Consider the following 26,231-nt stretch of genomic DNA (forward strand, 5'->3'; position numbering starts at 1 on the left):
CCGGAGTCAAGGGTGAGGAGCGGAAATCCGCAGGGAATTCCCACAGGAGTGAACTCCCAGGCTGGAAAGCTGCAAGCGCTGAAGGCCAGACCCCATAAATCCCCCAAACGAGACGCTGGTGACATTGCGGGCCCGGGCTGTTGGTTTTTCCAGCTGAGCTGCAGACCACAGCCAGTGATTTATATTCCAGGAGCTGGGATGGGGGGAAAGGGAGAGCGGGATGCGGGGAGGGGAAAAGGGGAGTGGCTGATGGTGTTTAAATTCCTCATTAAGTCTTTTCCTCGGGAAGGAGGAGGAAAAGGAAAGAGTGAGTTGGTTTTGGAGCTGGGAAGTGAAAATTTCAAATTGGGGATGAGGGGGGAAAAAAGGCAAAAAGGAGCTCAAAATCCTCTTTCCAAGCTGCATCCAAAGGGGGGAGAGGCACCAGCTCCTGTGGGAAGGGATAGAGCACAAAGTCTGGGAATAGAATGGAAAGGGAATGGGAACATGGGTGAAAGGCTGGGAAATTTGGGATTGTTCACCTGGAGAAGGCTCCAGGGAGAGCTCAGAGCCCCTGCCAGGGCCTGAAGGGGCTCCAGGAGAGCTGCAGAGGGACTGGGGACAGGGGCTGGAGGGACAGGACACAGGGAATGGCTCCCACTGCCAGAGGGCAGGGCTGGGTGGGAGATTGGGAAGGGATTCCTGGCTGGGAGGGTGGGGAGGGGCTGGGCTGGGATTCCCAGAGCAGCTGTGGCTGCCCCTGGATCCCTGGAATGTCCAAGGCCAGGCTGGAGCACCCTGGGACAGTGGGAGGTGTTCCTATCACGACAGGGCTGGAATGGGATGATCTTACAGGTCCCTTCCAATTCCTCCTCCTCATCCCAAAACCTGGGAGCAGTGGTGGACATGGAGAAGATTCCAGAGGAGAAACAAACCCCCTTTGGTTTAACTTGACCAGAAAACCAAACTCTTCATGAAAAGCAACGGTTTGAGAAAAACTCCAGAAATGCACCCAAGCACTTCCTCCTGGATTGGATGGACAACCTGGAGGAGGATGGATCCTGGGGGCTTTCCAACGTTGGGATTCCATTTTAGGATGGATGGGCTGCCGAATTCCGCGGATTCCGCTCATCCTGAGGCGCCAGTGGCATGGAAGAAAACAGATTATGAGGAAAATGTAGATGTCTGTGTTTAATCCGATCGATTTCGTGCTGGAATTCTGATCCTGACAGTTGCACGCAGGGAAATATATTCAGGAATATTATGGAAAATATATTCAGGAATATTATGGAAAATATATTTAGGACTATCATGGAAATATATTTAGGAATACCATGGAAAACAAACTTAGGAATATTATGGAAAATATAGTTAGGAATATTATGGAAAAAAGATCCATAGGAATATTCTGAAATATATTTATTTATATCCTCTGATACACACAGAGAAACAGAACAAGAAAATGGCCAAACCAGAGCCAGAAATCACCGAGGTTTCCTCATGGAATTCCCAGAATAGAATTAGAATAGAACAGAATTTCCAGAATTCCTATATAATTTTTTGAAAACCCAGGAATTGTCCTTGTGAGTGAAATTTCCCTGGATAACAAGGAAGAACAAAGAGAATTTGAAAGTTTTTCTTTTCTCGACGGACGGAGAAAAGGGAACGGCGTTCAAAGGAAAGGAAATATTTCCCTCTTGGCTTTCTGTAAATATCCCAAGGGAACGCTCTGCCCTGATCTGAGGGACTCTGACAAGCTTGGGTTGGGTTTTCCAGCAGTACCAATCCAAGGAATTGGGCAGGATCCTGCTCTGGGAATGCCTCCAGGTGGAAATCTGGGCTGCATCCCGCACGGAGTCCAGAGTCAACGGATTTCGGAGCTCCAGGAGGAAGCATTGGCTTTTATGAGGTGAAATGTTTAATCCCGGGGTTTAAACAGGAAATATCATTTCCAAAATGGCTTTTAATTGTTATTTATCCAATGATTTATAGCTCACTGCACCAGGAAAAAGTTTATCCTTCCTGTGACCAACTAAAATATTCCTTGGATGTCACCTCTGTCCCCATTTTCCTCTTTTCCCATCTTTGTTTCTTGCCTTGGATCTCCTTTTAGGATCTTCCCCCTCACCGCAGCAATCCAAGGATTTCCACATGGATTTCCCTCTTTTCCAATCATTCCATCCACCAGGGTCACCAGTGCCTTTCCTCAGGGTGGCTTTCCAAGGATTTAAAGCTCGAATTTGGATAAGACACCAGCAGAAAAGAGGAGGGATGGAATTATGGAGAAGGTTCCGGGGTCTCCCCAAATTTCAGGAATCATCACAGGATCAGCTTTTAAATTTCCCTGTATTCCAGCCCCTGAGCTCACACCAGGCTCACTCAGCTCTCTGCACACAGCAGCCACACAAAACAAATCCTTCTCCTGCTGCACACCAAGGACAGCTGGCACAAGTTCTCAGGCCCCAGAGCACAACCAGCGGTGGCTGCAGGAGAAAACAAGAAGGATGGGACTGCATCACCTGCAGCTGGCATTGGACAATCCCACCCCAAAGTGCCAATGGACCCAAACTGATCCAAGGGGGAGGCCTGGGCAGCGTTTGTCCATTTGGGGCCCATTTTGGGCCCCCCTTGGGTGCAGGCCTGGCCAGGCTCTTGTGCTGCCCAAGGTGTGTCCTTCAAGGCTTTGAATAAATCTCTGCTTTATTCTCCAGCTCTGCCCAGTCTCTGCTCCAGCCCAGCCTTCCCAAGGTGTCAGGATTGTCCATGGAATGACAGAACCATGGAATATTCTGAGATGGAGGGACCCACCCAGTCCCAATCCTGCCCTGCACAGACACCCCAACAAACCCGCCCTGAGAGCATTGTTCGAACGTTCCCGGAGCTCTGGCAGCCTTGGGAATGTGGGGAATTCCTGGAGAATCCCTTCCAGTGCCTGATCACCCTCTCCCATCATCAGGGACTAAATCAAATCCAAACCCTTCTCCCGCACATTTCAGCTTCCTGAGAACAAAAAATTGGGAAGGATATTCCTGAAGTCGAGCCTTCATCCATAAAAACTCCTGAAGTTTAAACTGATTCAAAGAAATGAAATTCTTAAAAAAATTAAAAATTAGCAAAAATAAGACAAAAGCAGAAAGGCAATTTCCCTCAATTCTGGCAGAAGAAAAGGAGTAAAAAAATTGGAAATGAGACTAAAAGTTTTCGTTTCAGTGGACCCGTGGGTGGCATGGGGTGGAAGGTTCTGAAATCCTTTTCAGACAGCGGAATTTATCCTCAATTTATTTGATTTTTCCCCTTTATCTTTGTTCCATGAGACCTTTCCAAGCACGCGTGAGAGCTCCAGCATTCCCACAGAAATCCCTGGGACCACGCGTTCCCGGATAAGCAAGGGCTGGAGCACTTCAAACACTCGGGATTCCCAACAGAGCAGGGACAACAAAGCAAACACAGAATAAACAGAATTTCCCCCTCTTAAAAACAAACAAACAAACACAAAGGTTTGGAATATTTATGTTTCCCTTTGTTCTTTTTCTGGGAAAATTCCAACTCTCAGAATCCAAGGAAAACCTCAGGTTTCTCTGGGAGTCAGAAGCGTTTTCCCAGCTGGTGCAACCGCCAAGGGAGTTTTGGGAATGCTGCTATGGAAGTCCAAAACCTTGGAATTCTGTTGCTACAAATTCTGATGGTTTTAAAGACAATCTTCAGAGTTCTGAAGGGAGGGATAAAGCAATGGAATTCCAGGACATGGAGAAGTGGAACTGGAGATTCTCAGCAAACATGACGTGGTTCTTCTCCTTGAGGAATGGGAGAGATGGAAAGGAGCAGGACCTCCAGCGTGTCCAGGGAAGGGAATGGAGCTGGGAAGGGCCTGGAAAATTCCTGAGAAAGCTGGGAATGTTCCCCTGGAGAGGAGAAGGCTCCAGGGAGAGCTCAGAGCCCCTGCCAGGGCCTGAAGGGGCTCCAGGAGAGCTGCAGAGGGACTGGGGACAAGGGCTGGAGGGACAGGGAATGGCTTTGAGCTGGAAAAAGGAGATTTAGATGGGATATCGGGAAAGAATTCCTGGCTCTGAGGCTGGGCTGGAATTCTCAGAGCAACTGTGGCTGCCCTTGGATCCCTGGAAGTGTCCAAGGCCCAGTGGGATCACCCTGGGATACTGGAAGGTGCCTCAGCCCAAGGCAGGAGGTGGGAATGGATGGGATTTAAGGTCTCTTCCAACCCAAACCATTCCAGGATTCCCTGAGCACATTAAAGCCTCCTCTGGCTGATGCTAGGATCAGATTAAATCTCAAATTTTGGGATATAATCAGCCTTTTTCCCTCCTCACCAAAGGCTCCCTGGGGCATCCCTAAGGAATTCGAAGGAAAGAACGTTTGTGCTGCTCCTACTCACCGAACGACGGATCCGAGGAGGAGCCGGATCTTTTCCACCCTCAGCCAAAAGTCTGGATGGCTGCATGGATTCCAGCAAATTGTTTGTGCCAAGGAATGTTCTGGAACACTCAGCTCCAACTCAGCCCTAGTAAACTGTGAGAACGATCCATGGCACCGCTTTCCTCTCGGTCAACAATCACCTCTGCAAAGCATTCCTGGAAAATCTTCGGGAATTTGTTGCTCCTGCCTCCAGGAGATTCAGGCTTGTGTACAAGCAAAGGAAACGATGGACTTGATCGGGATGCCACATTTTCATTTTGTTAAATTTAATTAAAGGGTGGGGCTTTCTGCCCGTTCCATTCGTCTGATTGAAGCAGGCTGGAATTTTGGGAATGGGGGCCAGCGCAGGTGTGAGCGTGTGACACTGACATTGGAATGGGAGGAGGAAAACATCCCCTTTCCTGGCAGGATAATCCTGCCAAACATTCCTGGTCACGGCGGCTCCGGAAGCCAAGCGAGGCCTGAAAACCACAACAAAGATGGAAAAAATCCTTTGGGATAACGGCAACAACCAAAAGAAAGGGATGTGAGGAATCATTGACAATGGAGGAGTTGAGGATGGATTGATGGGAGATGATGGAAAATCCAGGGGAAAGGACAAAGGGAAAAGGGATTGGCTGTTCCGGGTTTCAGTGGAAGGACCAGAGAGGCTCGAAGGAAATCAGCAGTTGGAGTATCCAGCACAAATTCCTCGCCAGAGAATCCATGGATGCCTGAGACCAGCAGGATTCCAAAAGGAGTTGGATCTGTGGCTCTCCCAGCTCTGGGCATGGATTATTTGGGAGAGGAGCAATGGACGCCTGCCCTGTTCCATTCCCACTTCCAGGAACCCGCCGGGAGGCAAGGAGGGACTTCGGGCTGGCTCAGCGTGGCCATTCCATGGTCAGATACGGATTTGGGGAGAGAAATCCACACCAGGGACTGACGGGGGAAATGAAACTCTGGTCACTCATCCCGGGTGCTCCCTCTCCTCTCCGAGGCTGCAGAGGGACTGGGGACAGGGATGGAGGGACAGGACACAGGGAATGGCTCCCACTGCCAGAGGGCAGGGCTGGGTGGGAGATTGGGAAGGGATTCCTGGCTGGGAGGATGGAGAGGGGCTGGGATGGGATTCCCAGAGCAGCTGTGGCTGCCCCTGGATCCCTGGCAGTGCCCAAGGCCAGGCTGGACAGGGCTTGGAGCACCCTGGGACAGTGGGAAGTGTCCCTGGTTGGAGCAGGATGACCTCTAAGGGTCCTTCCAGCACCAACCTGGAATTCTGGGATTCTGTGATATTCCCCACCCCACCAGGAATGCCACATCCCCCTCAGCCATCCAATCTTCCGAGCTGCTGCCTTGGGACGACATCCCAGAGATTCCTGCTCAGTTCCCGCTCGCTCTGGATCCTCGATTCCTCCACCTGCAGAAGGACAGGGTGGATCTGATCTCCTGAAGCACAGGAGACCTCAGGGATCGGCACGATCAGGATCCCCCCTGGCTGCTGCTTTCCCCCTCTGGATGAAGTCGAAGTCCTGAGGGAAAGGCCCCCTGCTCCCCATCCAGCTTTTCCACCTTTTATTTGGAAAACGTGAGCGCTTTGCGGCAAACGCCGTTCCCAATTTCCCGTTTCATCGTCGTTCCGGCCGGCGCGAAACTCCCCGGATTCCTGATTCCCATTTATTAAACCCCATTAAAAAGGTAAATATAGCAACTGCCCTTCGGAACAGCTTCCTTTCCCTTTTCTTTTTTAATTGATGATTTCTCCGAGGTAAAACCTCTCACGCAACAGCCAAACACCGGCATTAATTAGAGTCAGTACCGGGGGGAGTTCTTAATTATTATTATTATTTTTTTTTCCCCGAGGGCTGTAAAGCACAAACGAAACAAAACTCACTTTATATTCCCAGACAAATGTGTGTGTGTGTGTTTATATATTCCCTAATTCCTGCCAGTTTTTCCTCCTTTTTTCTCCTCTCAAAGCACTCCAAGCAATCACCCCGGGGATGAGAGAACCCTTTCTGTTTCTCCTTGTTTTCCTTCCAATAAGGAATAAGCTCCGAGGGCATTATTTTAACAAGGCCCTCGTAATCCTTTAACGGGGTTTGTTGAAAAATAAGACCCAGCACTGCCAGACACCAGGCAGCGAAAAGCTGCTTAGTGCCAAACTCCTTGGCACTGGGAATTTGGCCGAGTTTTCCTCCTGTTTTCTGTTGGAAAATGCATTTTCCTGAGAGCCCAAAGAGGGGGTGGGGGGAGAGTTCAGGCAGCGCCTGGAATGCGCTTCCTGTGCTCAAGGAGTGAGCAGGATAAAACTCGCCCCAGCTGATTCCAGAGTGGGATGAGCCTGAAGGAATTGGAGGATCTCAGGGTTACAGGGATGGGATTCCTGAAATCCCACAAAGACGGGGATTCCCAAATCCTGGTGGGAAAAATCTGAGGTGCCCACGCTGCTCTGCCATGGAGAAAGACTGGGGAGCACAAAGTCCAAAAATCCTAAAGCAGAGAGAAATTAAAACTATCAAACTCGATGTTAAACGTGACCCTAGGAGGGTTTAAGGCAGCGTTTTCATGGAAAAATGAGGATCTGAAAGGAATGTGGCCGGGAGATCCAGGGGAGGGGAATTCTGTCCCTGTGTCCCCTCAGGTGAGGCCCCCCCTGCAGAGCTGCCCCAGCCCTGGATCCAGCACGGGAAGGAGCTGGAGCTGCTGGAGAGAGCCCAGAGGAGGCTCCAGGGGGATCCCAGGGATGGAGCAGCTCTGCTGGGAGGAAAGGCTGGGAGAGCTGGGAATGTTCAGCTGGAGAGGAGAAGTTTGGGGTGACCTCAGTGTGACCTTGCAGGACCTGAAGGAGCTGCAGGGAAGATGGAGAGAGAGACCTGGGACAAGGCTGGAGGGACAGGACACAGGGAATGGCTTCCACTGCCAGACTGGGATTTTGGGAAGGAATTCCTGGCTGGGAGGGTGGGGAGGGGCTGGGCTGGGATTCCCAGAGCAGCTGTGGCTGTCCCTGGATCCCTGGAAGTCTCCCAGGCCAGGCTGGACAGGGCTTGGATCACCTGGGACAGTGGAAGTGTCCCAGTGTGGATTTTCCCCTTCCCCACAGCTCCAGCGGTTGGCAGCCGATGTTTTCCCTGAGATCCTGGATTTTCCTCCCCTCCAACCTCCCAAATTTGAGCCAGGAGTCCAAACTTGCCCTCACCCTGCCCTGACCCCGATCCAGGGATCCGCCACCTCCTCCTGATCCTTTAAATCCAAAGGAAAAGCGTCCCCGGGGGCTGGATGAAGCCGTTGGTCAATCCCATCCCACAGGGATAACGAGGAGCGTCGATGAAGCTTTCACAGAATCCAGATCACCTCCCCTGCGCCCGGAGCTCATCCCAGAGCCCACATTTTCCATCGGGAAAAACGGCAAAGGGAAGGAGCCAGGCGGGAAAAACAAACAGAGCCCGGAAAGGCTCCGGAGAGGACGCGGATGAGGAAGAATTCCCAAATCCAGGATCTCCAGGCTCCTTTGATGATCCATGGAGAAGGACGGGTTCCAGAGGGCAGCTTCCCCTCGGAGCCATCCCCGAGGTCTCCGGAGCCTCAATTTTGGGTCCCGTTTCCACATTTGTCACCTGGGACGCAGAATTCCTGTTTGGAATGCCTCAAATCCAGCAGCAGAGGAAGATGTGGGATTCCACAGAGTTCGGGGCCTGCGGCCAACAAAAGGAGTCAGCAACATGGCACAGAAATTCCTGGAAAGTCCTGGAAAATTCCAGAATGGTTTGGGATGGAAGGGATCTTAAGGATCATCCCATTCCAATCCACCTCTCATGGAAAAAAAGGGCTTGGAGCACCCTGGGATGGGGTTGGATGATCCTAAAAAATCCCTCCCAAGCCAATCCATGTGGGAATTCCATCCAGCAGCACCTCTGGCTCCTGTTTTCCAGCTGGGTGTTCCCAGCATGTCCCAATTCCTGGGATTGCTCCTCCCCCAGGGCAGGATTTCTTCTGATTAAATCCATGAAGATCCCAGCAAAAAATCCCATTTTTCCAGGATTTTGAGGCCCCTCTGGAATATCAGCCACTCTTCCCAGGCTTGATGAAGATCACGGAATTCTGGAATGGGTTGGAAGCTTAAAACTCATCCAGGACCATCTTCCAGCAGGGCATATTTTCCATATTTTCCATATTTTCTATACTTTCCACATTTTTAATCCCAAATAAACCCATCCTAAAGCCCAAGCCCACAGAATCCACGAAATCCCATTCCACAGGAAAACACAGATGGATTTTTCCTGCTAATTCCCGGCCAAGTGAAGACAAGAGAGAAAATTCACAATTCCAAGAGATTTAATAAGAAGGAATTACAGGTGGAAAATCCTTCTGGCACATGGAATTCAGCCAATGTACAGCTCCAGGATGGGCTTTCCAAGGAATATTCCAAAGTTTTTTTGGGATATGTTGGACTCAACACAACCCACAAAATACGGAGTCGGTGCTAAAACCTCACAACAATAAAAAATATGGCACAAAGAACACCCCAAAAACGCTCAAATCCAAAAGATTTCCTTTTGGGAATTCTGGAACATTCCCAGACCCCATCCCAGCCTCAACAAGCACAGATTTGGTGTGAAATCCACATGGAAATCCATGGAAAAATGAGGTGTGGGAAGTTTTTTTTCCTCTCCCGGTAAACCAGCAGCGATTTTGGGGTGGGAAACGTCAGGAGAAGCTCCAAGAGGATTTTATTCCCAGGAAATAATTGATGGAGAGGGAATTATCACCGGATTATCCAATAAAGTGCATGCCAGGAAAAACTTGGAATAAATTTTACTCCAGTCTTAACTCAGACAAAGGAATACAAACTTTGCAAACAACACCCTCGACATGGTTCGGGGTCTTCTCCCAAATTTAGGCTGGATTCCAAAAAAAATTGGGAAAAATTCCCACTGAATCCAAGGATTTGAAGCTTCACTGTTTCAAAATATTGCACTGGAAGTGTTGGATTAGCAAGCAACACCAAAAAAAAATTTAAATTAAATGTAAAAAAAAAAAAATTAAAAAAAAATATTTTACAAGAGCTCCTTGGAGGTAGAACAGCTGGAAATGGGAATTTTTCCTACGGAATATCAATAATTTAGGAGGGGGAATCTCAGCTCTCAACAGAGCCAAGTGTAAACTTCAGACTTCAATTGAAAATATTCCCTTTTTTTAGGAATTCTGGAAAAGCCTTGAAATGTTTCATCACCACTCAGTGCAAATAAATTAAAAAAAACAGGATTGGATCCTAAGGATTTTACGGAAAGTTCTGGAGAGGGAATTGATGGGTTGGAAAGCAGCAAAGTGAAAAAGCACATTAATTGATGAATTAATGAATTAAAATTAAGTCCGGTTTTGTCACATCCCTTCCTATTTACAGGGTTCTGTAGTGGAGAATCCACGAGTTTTGTTTCATCCCGATTGGAAATTTGGATCCTTCCATCCAAAAAAGGCTTCTAAATATTATCCAAGGACCAATCATCATCCAAGATCCAAGCATCATCCAAGATCCAAACCTCATCCAAGATCCAAACCTCATCCAAGATCCAAACCTCATCCAAGATCCAATCATCATCCAACATCCAACCATGATCCAAGATCCAACCATGATCCAAAATCCAACCATGATCCAAGATTCAAAACTCATCCAACATCCAATCGTTATTTAAGATCCAACTGTGATCCAAGATCCAACCATCCAAGGTCCAAACCTCATCCAAGGTCCAAAACTCATCCAAGGTCCAAACCTCATCCAAGATCCAACCATTCAAGATCCAACCACCACCCAAAATCCAATTATCCATGACCCAAATCCCATCCAAGATCCAAGATCCAAACATTACCCAAGGTCCAAACATCATCCAAGATCCACATGTGATCCAAGATCCAACCATGATCCAAGATCCAAATCTCATCCAAGACTCAATCTCCACGAAAAATCCAACCACCACCCAAAATCCAACCCTCCAAGATCCAACCACCACCCAAAATCCAACTATCCAAGATCCAAACCTCATCCAAGACTCAACCATCATCCAAGATCCAAATGTGATCCAAGATCCAACCATCATCCAAGATCCAAACCTCATCCAAGATTCAACCATGATCCAAGATCCAAACCTCATCCAAGACGCAACCATCACCCAAACTCCAACCATCCAAAATCCACCCAGGATCGAAGATCCAGCCACGATCGAAGTCCAGGAACCTTCAATCCTCTCAGGAACTCACCCTCAGCAGCGCCGTTTTCCAAACCTCATCCCAAACCCCTCCCGAAGTGTCTCTGGAAAAACCAGTCCTGAAACTCCCGGCTCCCCCATCCTCCTGCTCTCCCCGGCGTTCCCGTTCCCGCCAGGAAGTTACGTCAGCTTCCTCATCCTGCGGTTCTGCCGGTCGATGTTGAGCGTGGCGCGGTCCACGGAGCTGCCGATGGAATCCAGGGCCTCGTCCTGCCTCTCCAGCTCCGCTTCCGTCTCCAGGGCCAGGCCCTTGAGCTTCTTCAGGATCTGCCAGAGGGAAACGCGGAGAGCTCGCATTTCGGGGTTGGGAGCAACAGGATCTCCCATGGATTGACATCCCAGAATCAGCAACGGGATCTCCCATGGATTGACATCCCAGAATCAGCAACGGGATCTCCCATGGATTGACATCCCAGAATCAGCAATGGAATCTTTCACGGACTGACATCCCAGAATCAGCAACGGGATCTCTCATGAATTGATATCCCAGAATCAGCAATGGGATCTCCCATGGATTGACATCCCAGAATCAGCAATGGGATCTCTCATGGATTGATATCCCAGAATCAGCAATGGGATCTCCCATGGACTGACATCCCAGAATCAGCAACGGGATCTCTCATGGATTGATATCCCAGAATCAGCAATGGGATCTCCCATGGATTGACATCCCAGAATCAGCAACGGGATCTCCCATGGATTGACATCCCAGAATCAGCAATGGGATCTTTCACGGACTGACATCCCAGAACCCCTGGAATTCGGGTTGGAAGGGATTCCAAGGATCGCCCAGATCCAAGCACGGACACCTCCCGCCAAGCCAGGCTGATCCTTGGATGACTGAACTCATTCCTCCTTTCCCAACATCATTCCCAAGGCTCACCTCAGTTTCCTCACCCCAAGCTGGAATTCCTCCCTCCTAGGAAGGATTTCCATCCTTTCCTCCTCCTTTCTCCCAGGAGTTTTCCTTCTCCTCACCCCAAAGAGAAGGGAAGAGAGAATTCCAGAGAATTCCAATGGGGTGGGTTGGGAGGATCTTTAGGATCATCCCCATCCATCCCATTCCATGGGCAGGGACACCTCCCGCTCTCCCAGGTGGATCCAGCCTGGCCTTGGACATTGCAGGGAATTCCAGCCCAGCCAGGAATTCCTTCCCAATTCCCATCCATCCCTGTCCTCTGGCAGAAGAATTTTTCCATAATAAAAAAATTAAATCAAATAAAAATAAATTCCAATCAAAGCAAATCAGTAAAATTTTTAAAAAGAAATAATTTTTTAAAAATTAATTTAAAAAATCAAATTAACATAAAATAACAAAACATAAAAACAATAAAACTAAAGACAAAAGTAAAGATAAAACTAAAAATAAAAACAAAAAAAACTAAAAAAAGAAATAAAATTTAGAAATTAAAGATAATTTTAAAAAGAACATGCCAGAACATTAAAAGTAAAAATAAAATAAAAATTAAAAATATAAAAATAAAAATAACACAAGTCAATAAAGAATAAAAAAGAAAAATATAATAAAAATTGAAATAAAACTTTTTAAAAAGTAAAAAATAAAAACGTTTTGTAAAAATATAATAAAATTACATTAACAACACAGAAGCTTAAAAAACAAGAAATTAGGATAAAATAAAACAGCAATATAAAAATGAAATGAAATAAAATGAGACAAATTAAAAACAATGCAAAAATAAAAACTAAAAAAATAAAACAAAATAAAAATAAATTGAAATGAAATAGGATCCAATATATAAGATTTAAAAAGTTAAATAACATAAAATTACATAAATTAGAAAAAAAAATAAAATAGCTGGAACAACAATCAAATGAAGGAATTCAATGATTTTTTCCATCAGTTTGATCTCGATTTTTACCTGTCTGAGCTCGTTGGCTTCTTCCTGGGAGATTTTCTGCAGCTGCACCTGCTCCTTGTCCGCGCTTCCCGCCGGAGATCCGGGAGTCGCCGCCGCTCCCAGGAATCCTGTGGCTGTGACAGAAATTCCGGGCTCAGAGAGAAATTTCGGGCTCAGACAGGAATTCTGGGCTTGGACAGGAATTCCGGGCTCAGAGAGAAATTCCGGGCTCGGACAGAAATTCCGGGCTCGGACAGAAATTCCGAGATCAGACAGGAATTCCGGGCTCGGACAGAAATTCCGAGATCAGACAGGAATTCCAGACTCGGACAGAAATTCCGAGATCAGACAGGAATTCCAGACTTGGACAGAAATTCCGAGATCAGACAGGAATTCCGGGCTCGGACAGGAATTCCGGGCTCAGGAAGAAATTCCGGGCTCGGATAAGAATTCCAGGCTCGGACAGGAATTCCGGACTCGGACAGGAATTTCGGGCTCGGACAGGAATTTCGGGCTCGGACAGGAATTTCGGGCTCGGACAGGAATTTCGGGCTCGGACAGGAATTCCGGGCTCGGACAGGAATTCCGGACTCAATTCCTGCATCTTTCCCACCACAGCCATCCCTCTGAGGACAGGAAAAAATCCGGGAGTAAGGAAAAAATTGTGGGAATGCAAAAAAGAAAAAAAAGGGGATGAGGAAGAAGAGCTGGAATTTGCTGGAATTCCCAGGAAATTTTTAGGGATAGAAGTGGCTGAAAGTCAGGAATATTTCAGTTCTTTTGTGTCAAAGATAAAAGAAAATGCCAAATTTTCCCAGGAATTCCTGGAAAATCCAAATGATCGGGGAATTTGTTCACAGGGAGAATTCACCCTCTCAAGGGATCAGAATCTGGGAATGCCAGGGTGAAGTTGCCCTAAGCGATCCCACTGCAGACGGAATTCAGGATTGGAATCCAGGTCTTTAATCCTTGGAAATTCTCAGGCGTTTTTTGGGATAAAACTAGACCAAAGCTGATCCAAAATTTCAACATTTATCCCAAAAAACCCATGGAAAAATGTGCAAAGCAGCTAAAAGTAATTCCAGATAATCCCAAAATTCCTTTTCCACATGGAATGAAGCCAAAATTCTTGGGGGAAATTACTTTTTTGGGAATTTAATTCTATTAATTTATCATTGATAAAGTGATAATTTAATTCCATACATTTGTGATTAATAAATTGATAGTTTAATACTATAAACTTCTAATCGATAATTTAACTTTATAAATTTGTGATTTATAACCTGATAATTTAACTCTGTAAATTTCTAATTTAAAATATAATTCTATAAATTTCTAATTTATAAATTGATAATTTAATTCTATAAATTTCTAATTGATATTTTAATTCAATAAACTTCTATTTGATAAATCAATAATTTAATTCTATAAATTTCTGACTTATAAATCGATAATTTCATTCTGTAAGTTTCGAATTGATATTTTAATTCTGCAAATTTCTGATTTATAAATTGATAATTTAATTCTATAAATTCATTATTTATAAATTGATAATTTAATTCTGTAAGTTACTAATTTAGCATTTAATTCTATAAACTTGTAATTATAAATCAATAATTTAATTCTATGAATTTCTGATTGATAATTTAATTCTATGAATTTTTGATTTATAAATTGATAATTCTGTAAGTTTCTAATTTATAATTTAATTCTATAAACTTGTAATTTATAAATCAATAATGTAATTCTATTCATTTCTAATTGAGAGATCAATAATTTAAATCTATAAATTTTTAATTTATAAATCCATAATTTAATTCTATCAATTTCTAATTGATAAATTGATAAATTACCTCTATAAATTTGTGATTTATAAATCAATAATTTAGTCTATAAATTTGTGACTTATAAATAAGTAATTTAATATTTAAATTAATTTAGGATTTCATCTAAATTAATTTCAATGTTTAAGATTTTATAGTTAATATTTAATAAGTAAATGAATAAATATTTTAATCCTGTACATTTCCAATATATAATTTACTTCTATAAAATTATACTTTATAATTTAATTCCTTAAATTTCTAATTGATAAATAAGCTGAGGGCAGGATTGATATAAACGAAGGCTCCGGGTGGGAATGTGTCAGTTTGGAGGGAAAATCCATCCTTTTCCCAGGGATTTCCATGCCCTGCATGGATTTTATCCCAAAAATCCCTGGATCTATTCCCGATAAAAAAACAGAAAAAAACAGAGAGACAGAGAAAAAAAATTGATTTTTCCCCTCCTGATTTGAGAAAACCCGGGGAAAAAAATCAGGAAAAAAAATCCCTTTCCATGGAAAAATCCCAAAGGATCCGGCGCAGTCCGCGAGTGCCACCTTGTGACGGAACAGGAACGGCCACAAATCCAAGGAAAACACAAAAAAAACCTGGAAAAATTAGGATTTCCATCACCTCCCCTTTGCTTCCCAAGCTTCTCCAAATTCCAAATTAATTCCAAATTAATTCCAAAATAATTCCAAATAATTCCAAATAAATTCCAAATCAATTCCAAATCAATTCCAAATTAATTCCAAATTAATTCCAAATAATTCCAAATAATTCCAAATTAATTCCAAATTAATTCCAAATAATTCCAAATTAATTCCAAATTAATATTGAAAATATCCATAATTAATAGAATTTGTTAATACAATTATTTAATATTACATCTAAAACATTATTAATTAATATAATTAATAATATTATTTTCTTTATTAATTTAATTCCAATTTAATTCTAAATTAAAAAGGAAAGGAGAGCAAAATCCAGCAGGAAAACCTCTGGAAAAGGGCTGAAAACCCAATAATGTTCTGGAATTCCGTCAGGAATTTGTTGGAATAACAGCAGCTTGTTTTTCCTAGGAGTTGCTATGCTGGAATTCCAGGAGCCAAAATTCACTTCCTTAAAAATAACGCAACTTTTCCAAGCTGGAATATTCCTCAAAACCAGGATATTCCTTTCCCTGCTGGAATTCCAGCGGGAAATCCCTGGATTTATTCATTTATTCCGATTTTCCAATTGGTTTTGGAACTGAGTTCATCTTTGATTTGTTCCTTTGGGATTAAAAATCAGGGGAAAAAAGGATTCAGGGATGTTGGGAGGAATAAATTCCAAGCTGTCAAAAATTCCTAAAAATTGGTTAAAAAAAATCTGGAATTTTAGGATTTGTAGTAGGGAATGTTGATTTTCTTGTTGGGAATTTTCACTCTGAAAGTTCCTTACAGTAATTCCAAAATTTCTGGAATTCCAACAGCTGGGCTTGTCTAATATCCAAATCCTGGGGTTTTTTTAATATGGGAGAATCAGGTTTAGCCCAGGTTTTAATTAAAGATTTCCTGGATATTTGAGGCAATTTGTCAGGATTTAAGGAAATAAAATATTTAAATTAATATAAATATTGGATATTGGATAAGAGATGTGGGATATTAAATATTGAATATGGGATATTGGATATGGGATATTAAATATTGGATATGGGCTATTGATTATTCAATACTGGATATGGGATATGAAATATGGGATATTAAATATGGGATACTGATTATTAAATATTGGACACTGGATATAGGAAATTGGTTGTGGGACATTAAATACTGGATATTGATTATTAAATATGGGATAATAAATATGGGATATTGGATATGGGATATTAAATATGGGACATTAAATATTTGGTATTGGAAATGGGATATTGAATCTGGGATATTGATTATTAAAATTGACTATAGGATGCAAGATACTGGATATTAAATATGGGATATGGGATATTGATTATCAAATACAGGATAGTCAATATGGGATATAGGACACTGGATATTGGAAATTGGACATGGGGTATTAAATACTGGATATGGGATATTAAATACGGGATACTGATTATTAAATGTTGGACATTGGATACAGGATATGGGAAATTGGATATGGGATGTGAAATGTGGGCTATGTGATATTATTAAATATTGGATAACAAATATGGGATATTGGATATGGGATGCAGGATATTGGATATGGGATATTAAATATTGGATATTGGAAAATGGATATGAAATGTGGGATATTAAATATTGGATATTGGAAAATGGATATGAAATGTGGGATATTAAATATTGGATATTGGAAAATGGATATGGGATATAAAAAACTGGATATTATATATGGGATATTAAATATTGGGTATTGGATATGGGATATCGAATATGGGATATTGGATATTAATTATCAGACACGGAATACTGGATAGGGGATATTGGATATTGATTATTAAATATTGGATACTGGATATTGGGTATTAAATATTGGATATGAGGTATTAAATATTGGATATGGGATATTAAATGCTGAATACTGGATGTGGGATATGGGATATTGGAAACTGGATACGGGATACTGGTTATTAAATCTTGGATCTGGGATATTGGATATTAAATATTGGATATGAAATGTGGGATACTGAATACTGAATATTGGATATATGGGAGACTGAATATGGCATATTAATTACTGGGTACTGGATATCAATTATTGGATATCAATTATTGGATATCAATTACTGGATATCAATTACTGGATATCAATTACTGGATATTCCCTTCCAGCTGGGAATCAGCTCCAGGCAAACCAGCAGTACCAGAGGCTGTGACGCCACCCGGAGTTCATTCCTTGGACTCCTCCTCACGCCGGGCTCGCTGCACCGACGCTTTCCCTCGGAAAACACCGGGAAGCCTCCAGAGCCACCCGTGCCACCCACCTGCCTGCCACACGGACGTCCCCAGATCCGCCGCGGGGGACCTGGGCGCGGCGGCGAAGCCGAGCGCGTCCTCCAGGATCTGCACCCTCCTGCCGTAGTGCGCCTGGAGCAGCGGGATGGCGTCGGGCATGCGGGCGGCCAGCAGGCGGAAGGCGCAGTCGGGCCGGCCGATGAAGCGCTGCCGCACGCTGACCTCGTAGGGGCCGTGCACCCGCACCTCGTCCACGTGGCGCCGCTCGAAGCGCCGCAGCAGCCGCGCCGCGCCGTCGCGGATCTCCAGCGCCGACGGCAGCAGCGCCAGCGAGCCCGGCCTGGCGTCCGCGCCCTGCGCGATCAGCACCGGGATCCGCAGCAGGGCCTGCTCCTCCGAGCGGGGATCGGGATCGGGAGCGCCGGGGCTCTCCTTGGGCTTCGGCTCCACAGGGGCTTTCCAGAGCTTGGTGCTGAAGGGCCACCAGGAAGGAGATTCCAGCTCGGTCAACAGCCTGGGAGGGATCAAATGTTGGATATGGGATGTGGGATGTTAAATACTGGATATTGGATATGGGATATGGGGATGTTAAATATTGGGAGAATGGATACTGAATATTGGATATCGGATATGGGACATTGGATATGGGATAGCAGATAAGGGATATTAAATATTGGATAGTGGATATGGGATGGGGATATTAAATATTGGGTACATGATATTAAATATCGGATATGGGATATTAAATATTGGATATTGGATATGGGATATGGGATACTGGATATTAAATACTGGGAGAATGGATATTGAATACTGGATATTGGGTATGCAATATTAAATATTGGATATTGGATATTGCATACTGGATATGGGATATGGGATACTGGGTATGAGATGCTGGGTATGGAATGTGAATATTAAATACTGGATATTGGATATTGGATATGGGATACTGGATATTGAATACTGGATATGAAATGTGGGATATTAAATATTGGATATGGGATATTAGATAGCGGATATGGGATATTGATTGTTAAATACTGGGAGAGTGGATATTGGATATGGGATATGGAATACTTTATATGGGATATTGGATATTAAATATTGGATATGGGATATTGGATATTAAATATGGGAGATTTGATTATTAAATATTGGGAGATTGGATACTGGATATGGGGTACTGCGAATGGGATATTGAACATGGAATATGGGATACTGGATATTTAATATGGGATATTGGATATGGGATACTGGATACTAAATATAGGATATTGATTGTTAAATATTGGGAGATTGGATACTCAATATGGGATATTAGATAGGGAAAGGGAACAAAGGGCGGGAAAAGAAAAAAGTGGAAGGAAAGGAAAAAAAGGGCGGGAAAGGAAAAAAAGGGCAGGAAAGGAAAAAAAGGGCAGGAAAGGAAAAAAAGGGCAGGAAAGGAAAAAAAGGGCAGGAAAGGAAAAAAAGGGCAGGAAAGGAAAAAAAGGGCAGGAAAGGAGCAGGCACAGCTCTGGATTTCCCAGGAAGGGCAGCAGGGATGGACACAGCAAACTCTGCTCAGCCTCACTGATCCCAGCTTTTATTCCCATGGAGCAGGGCAGGGGTGGAAGAAAGGAGACTGTGGCACCCTTAAATTCCAGAGCCGAATTCCCAACATTTCCTGAGCCCACAGGCACAAAAGGCTTGGATGGGAAGGGATTCTAAGGATCATCCCAATCCATGGGCAGGGAATTCCCACTACCCCAGGGTGCTCCAGCCTGGCCTGCGACATTCCAGGGATCCAGGGGCAGCCACAGCTGCTCTGGGAATTCCAGCCAGGAATCCCTTCCCAATTCCCATCTATCCCAACCACTCTGCCCTGCCCCAGAAGAACCAAACTCTAAATTCTTCTCAAGAATTCCTACAAATTCCCAATCCTTGGGGTTCTCCAATGATCTGATCATTCCTGGATTCAGCTTCCATCCAAGTGGAAAACCACAAAGTTCTTCCTTGGTATCCTTGTTTTCCAAAGGGGGAAACCAGGCAGTGTTTATTGGGAATTCACGCCCTGCCTTCCCTCAGGAAAAGTGGGAATGCCGGAATTCCCAATGGCAACCAACAGCCACCTGCTGAATATTCCATGGAAATCCTTCCTTCGTCCATCCTTCCCACTGCAGCCATCCCACTGAGGGGCTTCTCCGGGAATCCCTTCCCAATCTCCCACCCAGCCCTGCCCTCTGGCAGTGGGAGCCATTCCCTGTGTCCTGTCCCTCCAGCCCTTGTCCCCAGTCCCTCTCCAGCTCTCCTGGAGCCCCTTCAGGCCCTGCCAGGGGCTCTGAGCTCTCCCTGGAGCCTTCTCCTCTCCAGGGGAACATTCCCAGCTCTCCACCCTCCGATCAAAATTCCACACTTCCATTTCCTCAAGGCCTCCTGCAGAAACTCCAGGCCTTCCACACCATTCCCAGCTGTGGGAACGCTCCCATTCCGTACCTGTCCGCCACATCCATGTCCCCCTCAATCTTGTGGAGCCCCCTCATGATGTTGTCAAACTGCTCCCCTTGGGAATGCAGCATCTTGGCCGTGTCCTCCAGGCGTTTCTGGGATCCCTCCAACATTCCCGTCAATTCCTTGCCCTTGCTGGATTCCAAAGCCGCTCCCGCTCCGCCCTCCTGGCTGGAGAGGAGCTGCTCCCGCCAGAAGTGCTCCAGGATGTTGAAGACCACATTCCTGTTGGGATGCAGGGAGCTGAACCAGTGCTTGGTGCCCTTCTCCAGGACAGTGAGGGAGCTGAAGATCAAATGGGAAGATTCCTTCTTGATCTCGCTGATCCCAGCCAGCCGGAAATCCACCAGGAGCTCCGAGGTTTTGTCGGCCGTGAATTTGATGGAGACGGGAGTCAGGGAGAGCTTCCCGGGGATCCATTGCTTGCTGCTGTCCAGGTAGTAGGAGCAAGGCCAGGAATGGATCCGGATGTCCTCGTTCATCCCGGCCTCCTCTCCCAGGGAAATGCTCTCCAATCCACCGGGAGACGCTGAAATCCAGGGGAAAGAAAAAAAAAAAGCAGGAATCCTTAATAAACACACGGGAATTAATCTGGCGCTTTCCAGCTGGATATCCAGGGAATTTGGGAATCTTTTCTAAGCACAGGAATATTTGCTCTGGAAAAGCTCATCTGCATCCCTGGCCATGCATTTTTACCAAGAATTCCATTCTTATCCAGGAATATTCCCATTCCCAGTTCATCCTGGCTTCCCACTGATCAACAGGTACTAAGGGAAATCCAAGATATCCCAAAATTCAAGATTTCCTCTGGAAAAGCTCATCACCATCACTGGCCATGCATTTTTACCAAGAATTCGATTCTTATCCAGGAATATTCCCATTCCCAACTCATCTCAGCTTCCCATCAATCAACAGGTACTGAGGAAAATCCAGGATATCCCAAAATCCAAGATTTCCTTTGGAAATGGCTGTCAACATCCCTGGCCACCTTAATTTATCAAGAATTCCATTCTTATCCTGGAATATTCCCATTCCCAACTTATCTTGGCTTCCCACAGACAAACAGGTTCTGAGGAAAATCCAGGATATCCCAAAATTCAAGATTTCCTCTGGAAAAGTCCATCAGTATCACCAGCAACCTCGTTTTATCAAGAATTCCATTGATATCCAGGAATATTCCCATTCCCAGCTCATCCCAAAGATCAACAGGTAGTAAGGAAAATCCAGGATATCCCAAAATTCAACATTTTCTCTGGAAAAGCCCATCAGCATCCCTGGCCATGCATTTTTACCAAGAATTCCATTCTTATCCTGGAATATTCCCATTCCCAACTCATCTCAGCTCCCCAAAGATCAACAAGGGAAAATCCAGGATATCCCAAAATTCAAGATTTTCTCTGGAAAGGGCTATCAGCATCCCTGGCCACCTTAATTTACCAAGAATTCCATTCTTATCCTGGAATATTCCCATTCCCAACTCATCCTGGCTTCCCACAGACCAACAGGTACTGAGAAAAATCCAGGATATCCCAAAATTCCAGCTCATCCTTCTTTTTAAATCCCTGCTCCCTCCCCTTCCCCTCTGGCATCTCAACGTCCAGGCACATAAAGCAAATTTCAGGAATTCTCCAGGAATTGTCAATATGCTTCAAGAATTGTCAACAATCTCCAGGATTTCTCTGGGAATTATCTCAGTTTTCTCCAGGAATTCCCAGTTTTCTCCAGGAATTCCAAGTTTCCTCTGGGAATTCCCACTTTCCTGCGGGAATCCAAGTTTTTTCCAGGAATTCCCAGTTTTCTGCAGGAATTCCCAGTCTCCTCCAGAAATTCCAAGTTTTTTCCAGGAATTCCCAGTTTGATCTAGAAATTCTCAGTTTTCTCTAGGAATTTACAGTTTCCTTCAGGAACCCAGGCTTTTTTTCAGGAATTCCCAGTTTTCTCCAGGAATTCCCAGTTTCCTCTGGGAATTGTCACAATCTCAGGCCTCCCCTCCAGGTTTCCACAGGACTCCACCAAACGATCCCAAAAATCACAAATCCAAGCGGCTCCTGCAGCTTCCGATGGAACAATCCCAAAGGAACCTCTCGAATCTGTCGGATTTTCCCTGTGGAATATTCCCAGGCTGCGTTTTCCTGGGAGATGAACGCTGCAGCCACAGAGGGATCTGGAATTCCCGTGGGATTTGCTCACCAGGATCCAGAATTCCGGCTTCCCATGCCTCAGCTCTGGCTTCCTTCCATCCAAACAATCCCGACTTCGGAATGAGCAATTCCAGCTCTGGAATGGCTTCTCTCCACACTTCCCGAAGTTTTTTGGAGCCAAGGGTTGGAATTTTCCTGGAATATCCCCCTCATTGCTGCAGTTCCTGGCACGGAGGCTTCGTTACATCCCACAATTAATTTGGGAATGCTGATGATGTCACCAGGATTTAATTGCTTCCCGAGCCATCATCTTCTCCCAGGTTTTGGTATTTCGTGGGATCATGCAGGGATTAATCCCAGCCCAGGAGCTCATGGAATTCTGCTGTTTGATTAATGAGATCCTCACTAATTACCCTCCTTAATTCCAGACCAATCCAGGAAAACTTCAGGAATTCTCATGAAAACAAACAACTCCTTCCTCGGGAATTCCTGATCCCACTCCGAGATCTCCCAGGGTTCTCAGGCTGCTGCATCCTTAATCCCTTCAAAAGCCCAGTTCCAGGGATTGTTTTAATTAAAAACACTCCAAATTTCAATATAATTAAGGATTAGTCCACACTATACCCCTGCAAAAAAAAATCTTTATTTGGTTTCCATCCCTTTTTCCACGGATCTTTAGTGATTTCTTTTTCATTATTGATTTTAGGGATGAAATGGAAAAAAAACCCAGCCAGAAACTGATAAAAAAATCAAAAATAAATCAAAATAAAAATCAAAATAAATCAAAATAAAAAAATCAGGATTTGAAGTGAAAATTATCTGCCTCTTTTGAGCCAATAAATCCACAACCCTGGAGAAAACTGGGAAAAGAGAGGGAGGAAAATGGTACAAAAATCTGATTTAAAGGAATGGTTACAGCCAAGATTTCTGCTGGGAAAAAATTCCAAAGGAAAATACAACTGAGGCTGCTCCCAAAATGAAAATGCCTTTAAAAATCAAGGATTTAAATTTAATAATAAATTAAAATTATCTCTTCCTGAGCTTTATCCCAAGTTTCTCACCTGGATTTGGATCCATGGAATTCTCAGGGAAAATTTTCTCCCCTCAGTGTTTTATCTCTTCCAGCTTTTCACAAAAGAAAAAATCCTGAAGGAAAATAGAACTGAGGGTGCTCCCAAAACGAAAATTCCTTAAAATGTAATAGATTTATATTTAATAATAAATTAAAATAATCTCTTTCTGAGCTTTAGGCCAAGTGTTTTACCTGGATTTGTATCCATGGAATTCTTAAGGAAAAAATTTTCCCTTCCAACTTTTCACAAAAGAAAAAATCCTGAAGGAAAATACAACTGAGGGTGCTCCCAAAATGAAAATTCCCTAAAATATAATGGATTTATATTTAATAATAAATTAAAACAATCTCTTCCTGAGCTTTATTTCTTACCTGGATTTGGATCCATGGAACTCTCAAGGAGGAATTCTTTTCCCTCTGGGTTTTTTTTCTCTTCCAAGTTTTGAAAATAAAACCCAAAACCCCTTGAAGCTAAAGGAAAATACACCTGAGGCTGCTCCCAACCTGAAAATTCCTTCCAAAACTCCGGGATTTCTATGGAATAAGCACCGAATCCAAGGCTGGCAGGGCAGGACAGGCAGGGTTTTTATCCCTGGATGTGGCTCAGCTCTCGTGATCCCTGACTCACCTGAGAGCTCCAAACCTTCCCTCAGCTCCTTTCTGTGCCTCGGGGCAAATCCACCAAGGAAAAATCCACTTGGGAATGAAATCCGTGCTTTTTTTTCCAAGAGAATGATGTTTTTATTAGCAGCAGATTTGGAGGAAAAAATCTTTTATTTAGTTTCCATCTCTTATTTTCATGGATTTTTATTAAATTTTTTTTCATTGATTTTAGGGATGAAATGGAAAAAAAAATCAGGCATAAATTGATTAAAAAAATCAGGATTTGAAGTGAAAATTCTCTGCCTCTTTTGATCCCATAAATCCACAACCCTGGGGAAAACAGTGGGAAAACAGAGGGAGGAAAATGGCACCAAAATCGGATTTAAAGGAATGGTTACAGCCAAGGAAAAAATTCCAAAGGAAAACCCAACTGAGGCTGTTCCCAAAATCTTCTCACTCTGACAAGAAACTGAAATTTCCAATGAAAAGAGAAAAGGATTTTTCCCAAAATTAAATAAAGGAAAGGGCTGGAATTCTTGGAAAAACAAAGGTCAGAATTATCCTGGATTTCTGGATAAGAATCAGGGAATTTGGGATCTTAAGGATCATCCACGTGTAGGGACACCTTCCAATATCCCAAATATTCCACATGAAATTCCTGAATTTCTTCCTGAAACGTTCCCAGATCAGGCCTGGACTCTCTGATTATCCACACTCTTTTTTAAGGAAATAATCAGATTTTTGGGCCCCATCTGCCCCAAAATCCTGGAATTCCATCCACAGGCAGCCCTGGGTTAGTAACAAGGTCACGGGGATTTTGCAGGAATTCTTTCCCTGGAACATCATCCAGTGGCTGCTTCCATAAAAAGGAGCTGATTCACCTTTGGTGAGATCAGCCAATTAACTGGGATCGTTTCTAACGAGTTAATTAGGGGGGAGGAGCTGTGGGCATCCCTGGGTGATGTTCTCACCAGCACTGAATTCCCAGGTCCTTCCCACCTGCCCGTGGGAATGCTGGCCTGAATATTCCTGCATTTTTTATTCTTTATTTTCTCTCCTCTTGCACGGCTGAGAATTCCACAGGCTGCTTCATTCCCAGAAATAAATGCGGGAAATGCTGAGCTTAAAAACTCCTAGGAGACACCAACCTTCAATAAATGAGTTTATTAATCTTAGCAAGTCTCTCTTTTTTTAATTAGGACTCAATTTCAGTTTTAATAAATCCACTAATTCTAAATTTGGGATTCTCCAAGACATGAAGTGTCCAGGACTGACTTCATCCCTTCATTCCCAAGGCTCCCCTCTGGTTCCAAGCTGGAATTCCTCCCTGCTAGGAAGGATTTCCATCCCTTTCTTTTCCTTTTTCCCCAAGGTTTTTCCTCCTCCTCACCCCAAACTCAAGGGAAGAGAGAATTCCAGAGAATTCCAATGGGTTGGGTTGGGAGGACCATTGGGATCATCCCATTCCAAGGGCAGGGACTGCCCCTCTGCTGTCCCAGGTGGATCCAACCTTTCCTTGGACATTCCAGGGATCCAGGGGCAGCCACAGCTGCTCTGGGAATTCCAGCCCAGCCAGGAATTCCATCCCAAAATCCCATCTCAGCAGCAGGAAGCCATTCCCTGTGTCCTGTCCCTCCATCCCTCTCCCTTTTCTTGGAAGGATCTTTCTCCAGTCCCTGAAAATCCCCCATTTTTCCCAATCCCACTTGGACAAGCCCCAAACCTTTCTTTGTCCCCTTCACTGCAGGGCCAGGCTCTTCCAGAACTTTCCTCTCTTTCCCCACAGAATTCCAGAAGCTTGGAAAAGCTCTCCAAGGCCGTCAAATCCAAGCTGTGCCCACTCCCAGCCCCACATCCAGGAATTCCTTGGACACCTCCAGGGACGGCCACTCCAAACCTCCCTGGGCAATTCCTGACCAACCTTTCCATGGAGGAATTGTCCCAAAATCCAACCTAAACCTCGCTCTCCTCCTGTCCCTGTTCCTGGAGCACAGCCCGACCCTCCCCGCTGTCCCCTCCTGTCAGGAGCTGTGCAGAGCCACAGGGTCCCCCCTGAGCCTCCTTTTCTCCGGGATGAACATTCCCAGCTCCCCCAGCATTCTCCAGTCCCACACAGCTCAGTGCTATCCAGGAATTTATTGGAGATCCCCTCACCCAGCTCATCCCTTCCCTCTCCACATCCCTGCTCCGGCTCCCACCCAGCCTCGCTCGCAGCTCCTCGACGCCGCTTCGAGCCTCCCCTCGCTCCCGCCCCGGATGGAATTCTGGCCCCCAAGCGCCAATCCCAGCCCCGCCAAATCCCCCCAAGCCCCGCTCTGAAGGCCCGTCCCGGCTCCCGGTTCGGAACTTCCCCAGCCCCCGCTTCGAGCCCGCCCCAGGCCCCAACACCAAACCCAGCCCGGCCCCGCCAGACCCCGGCTGAAACCCAGGTCCCGGTCCGACACCACCCTGGTCATGCATGGAAGGCCCCCAAGGCCCAGTTTGTGACTCCCCGGCTCCATTTCCGACCCCCCGGCTCCATTTCGAGCCTCCCCAGCGCCACCCGGAGCCCCCGCTCCCCTCAGAGCCCCCCCGGCCCCTCACGCACCTCCCTCAGTGCGGCACCGGCCCCGCTCCGCGCCTGCGCCCTCCGCGCGCTCCCATTGGCTGAGC

General features: G+C 45.0%; 1 protein-coding gene across 1 annotated transcript; it reads right to left on the bottom strand.

Annotated features, from left to right (window-relative positions):
- Positions 1-8,706: 8,706 nt before the first annotated feature.
- On the bottom strand, positions 8,707-26,216 carry SNAP47 (synaptosome associated protein 47). Its single transcript, XM_063417371.1, has 5 exons — positions 26,167-26,216; positions 19,752-20,292; positions 17,303-17,787; positions 12,533-12,645; positions 8,707-10,919 (listed from the first exon to the last, which is right to left on the bottom strand). The coding sequence occupies exons 2-5, from the start codon at positions 20,243-20,245 to the stop codon at positions 10,773-10,775; spliced, it is 1,239 nt and encodes a 412-aa protein (XP_063273441.1). The 5' UTR covers positions 20,246-20,292; positions 26,167-26,216; the 3' UTR covers positions 8,707-10,772.
- Positions 26,217-26,231: the final 15 nt, after the last annotated feature.

Source organism: Prinia subflava, chromosome 1 (assembly GCF_021018805.1).
Source record: "Prinia subflava isolate CZ2003 ecotype Zambia chromosome 1, Cam_Psub_1.2, whole genome shotgun sequence".
In the NCBI taxonomy this organism is placed as follows: domain Eukaryota; kingdom Metazoa; phylum Chordata; class Aves; order Passeriformes; family Cisticolidae; genus Prinia; species Prinia subflava.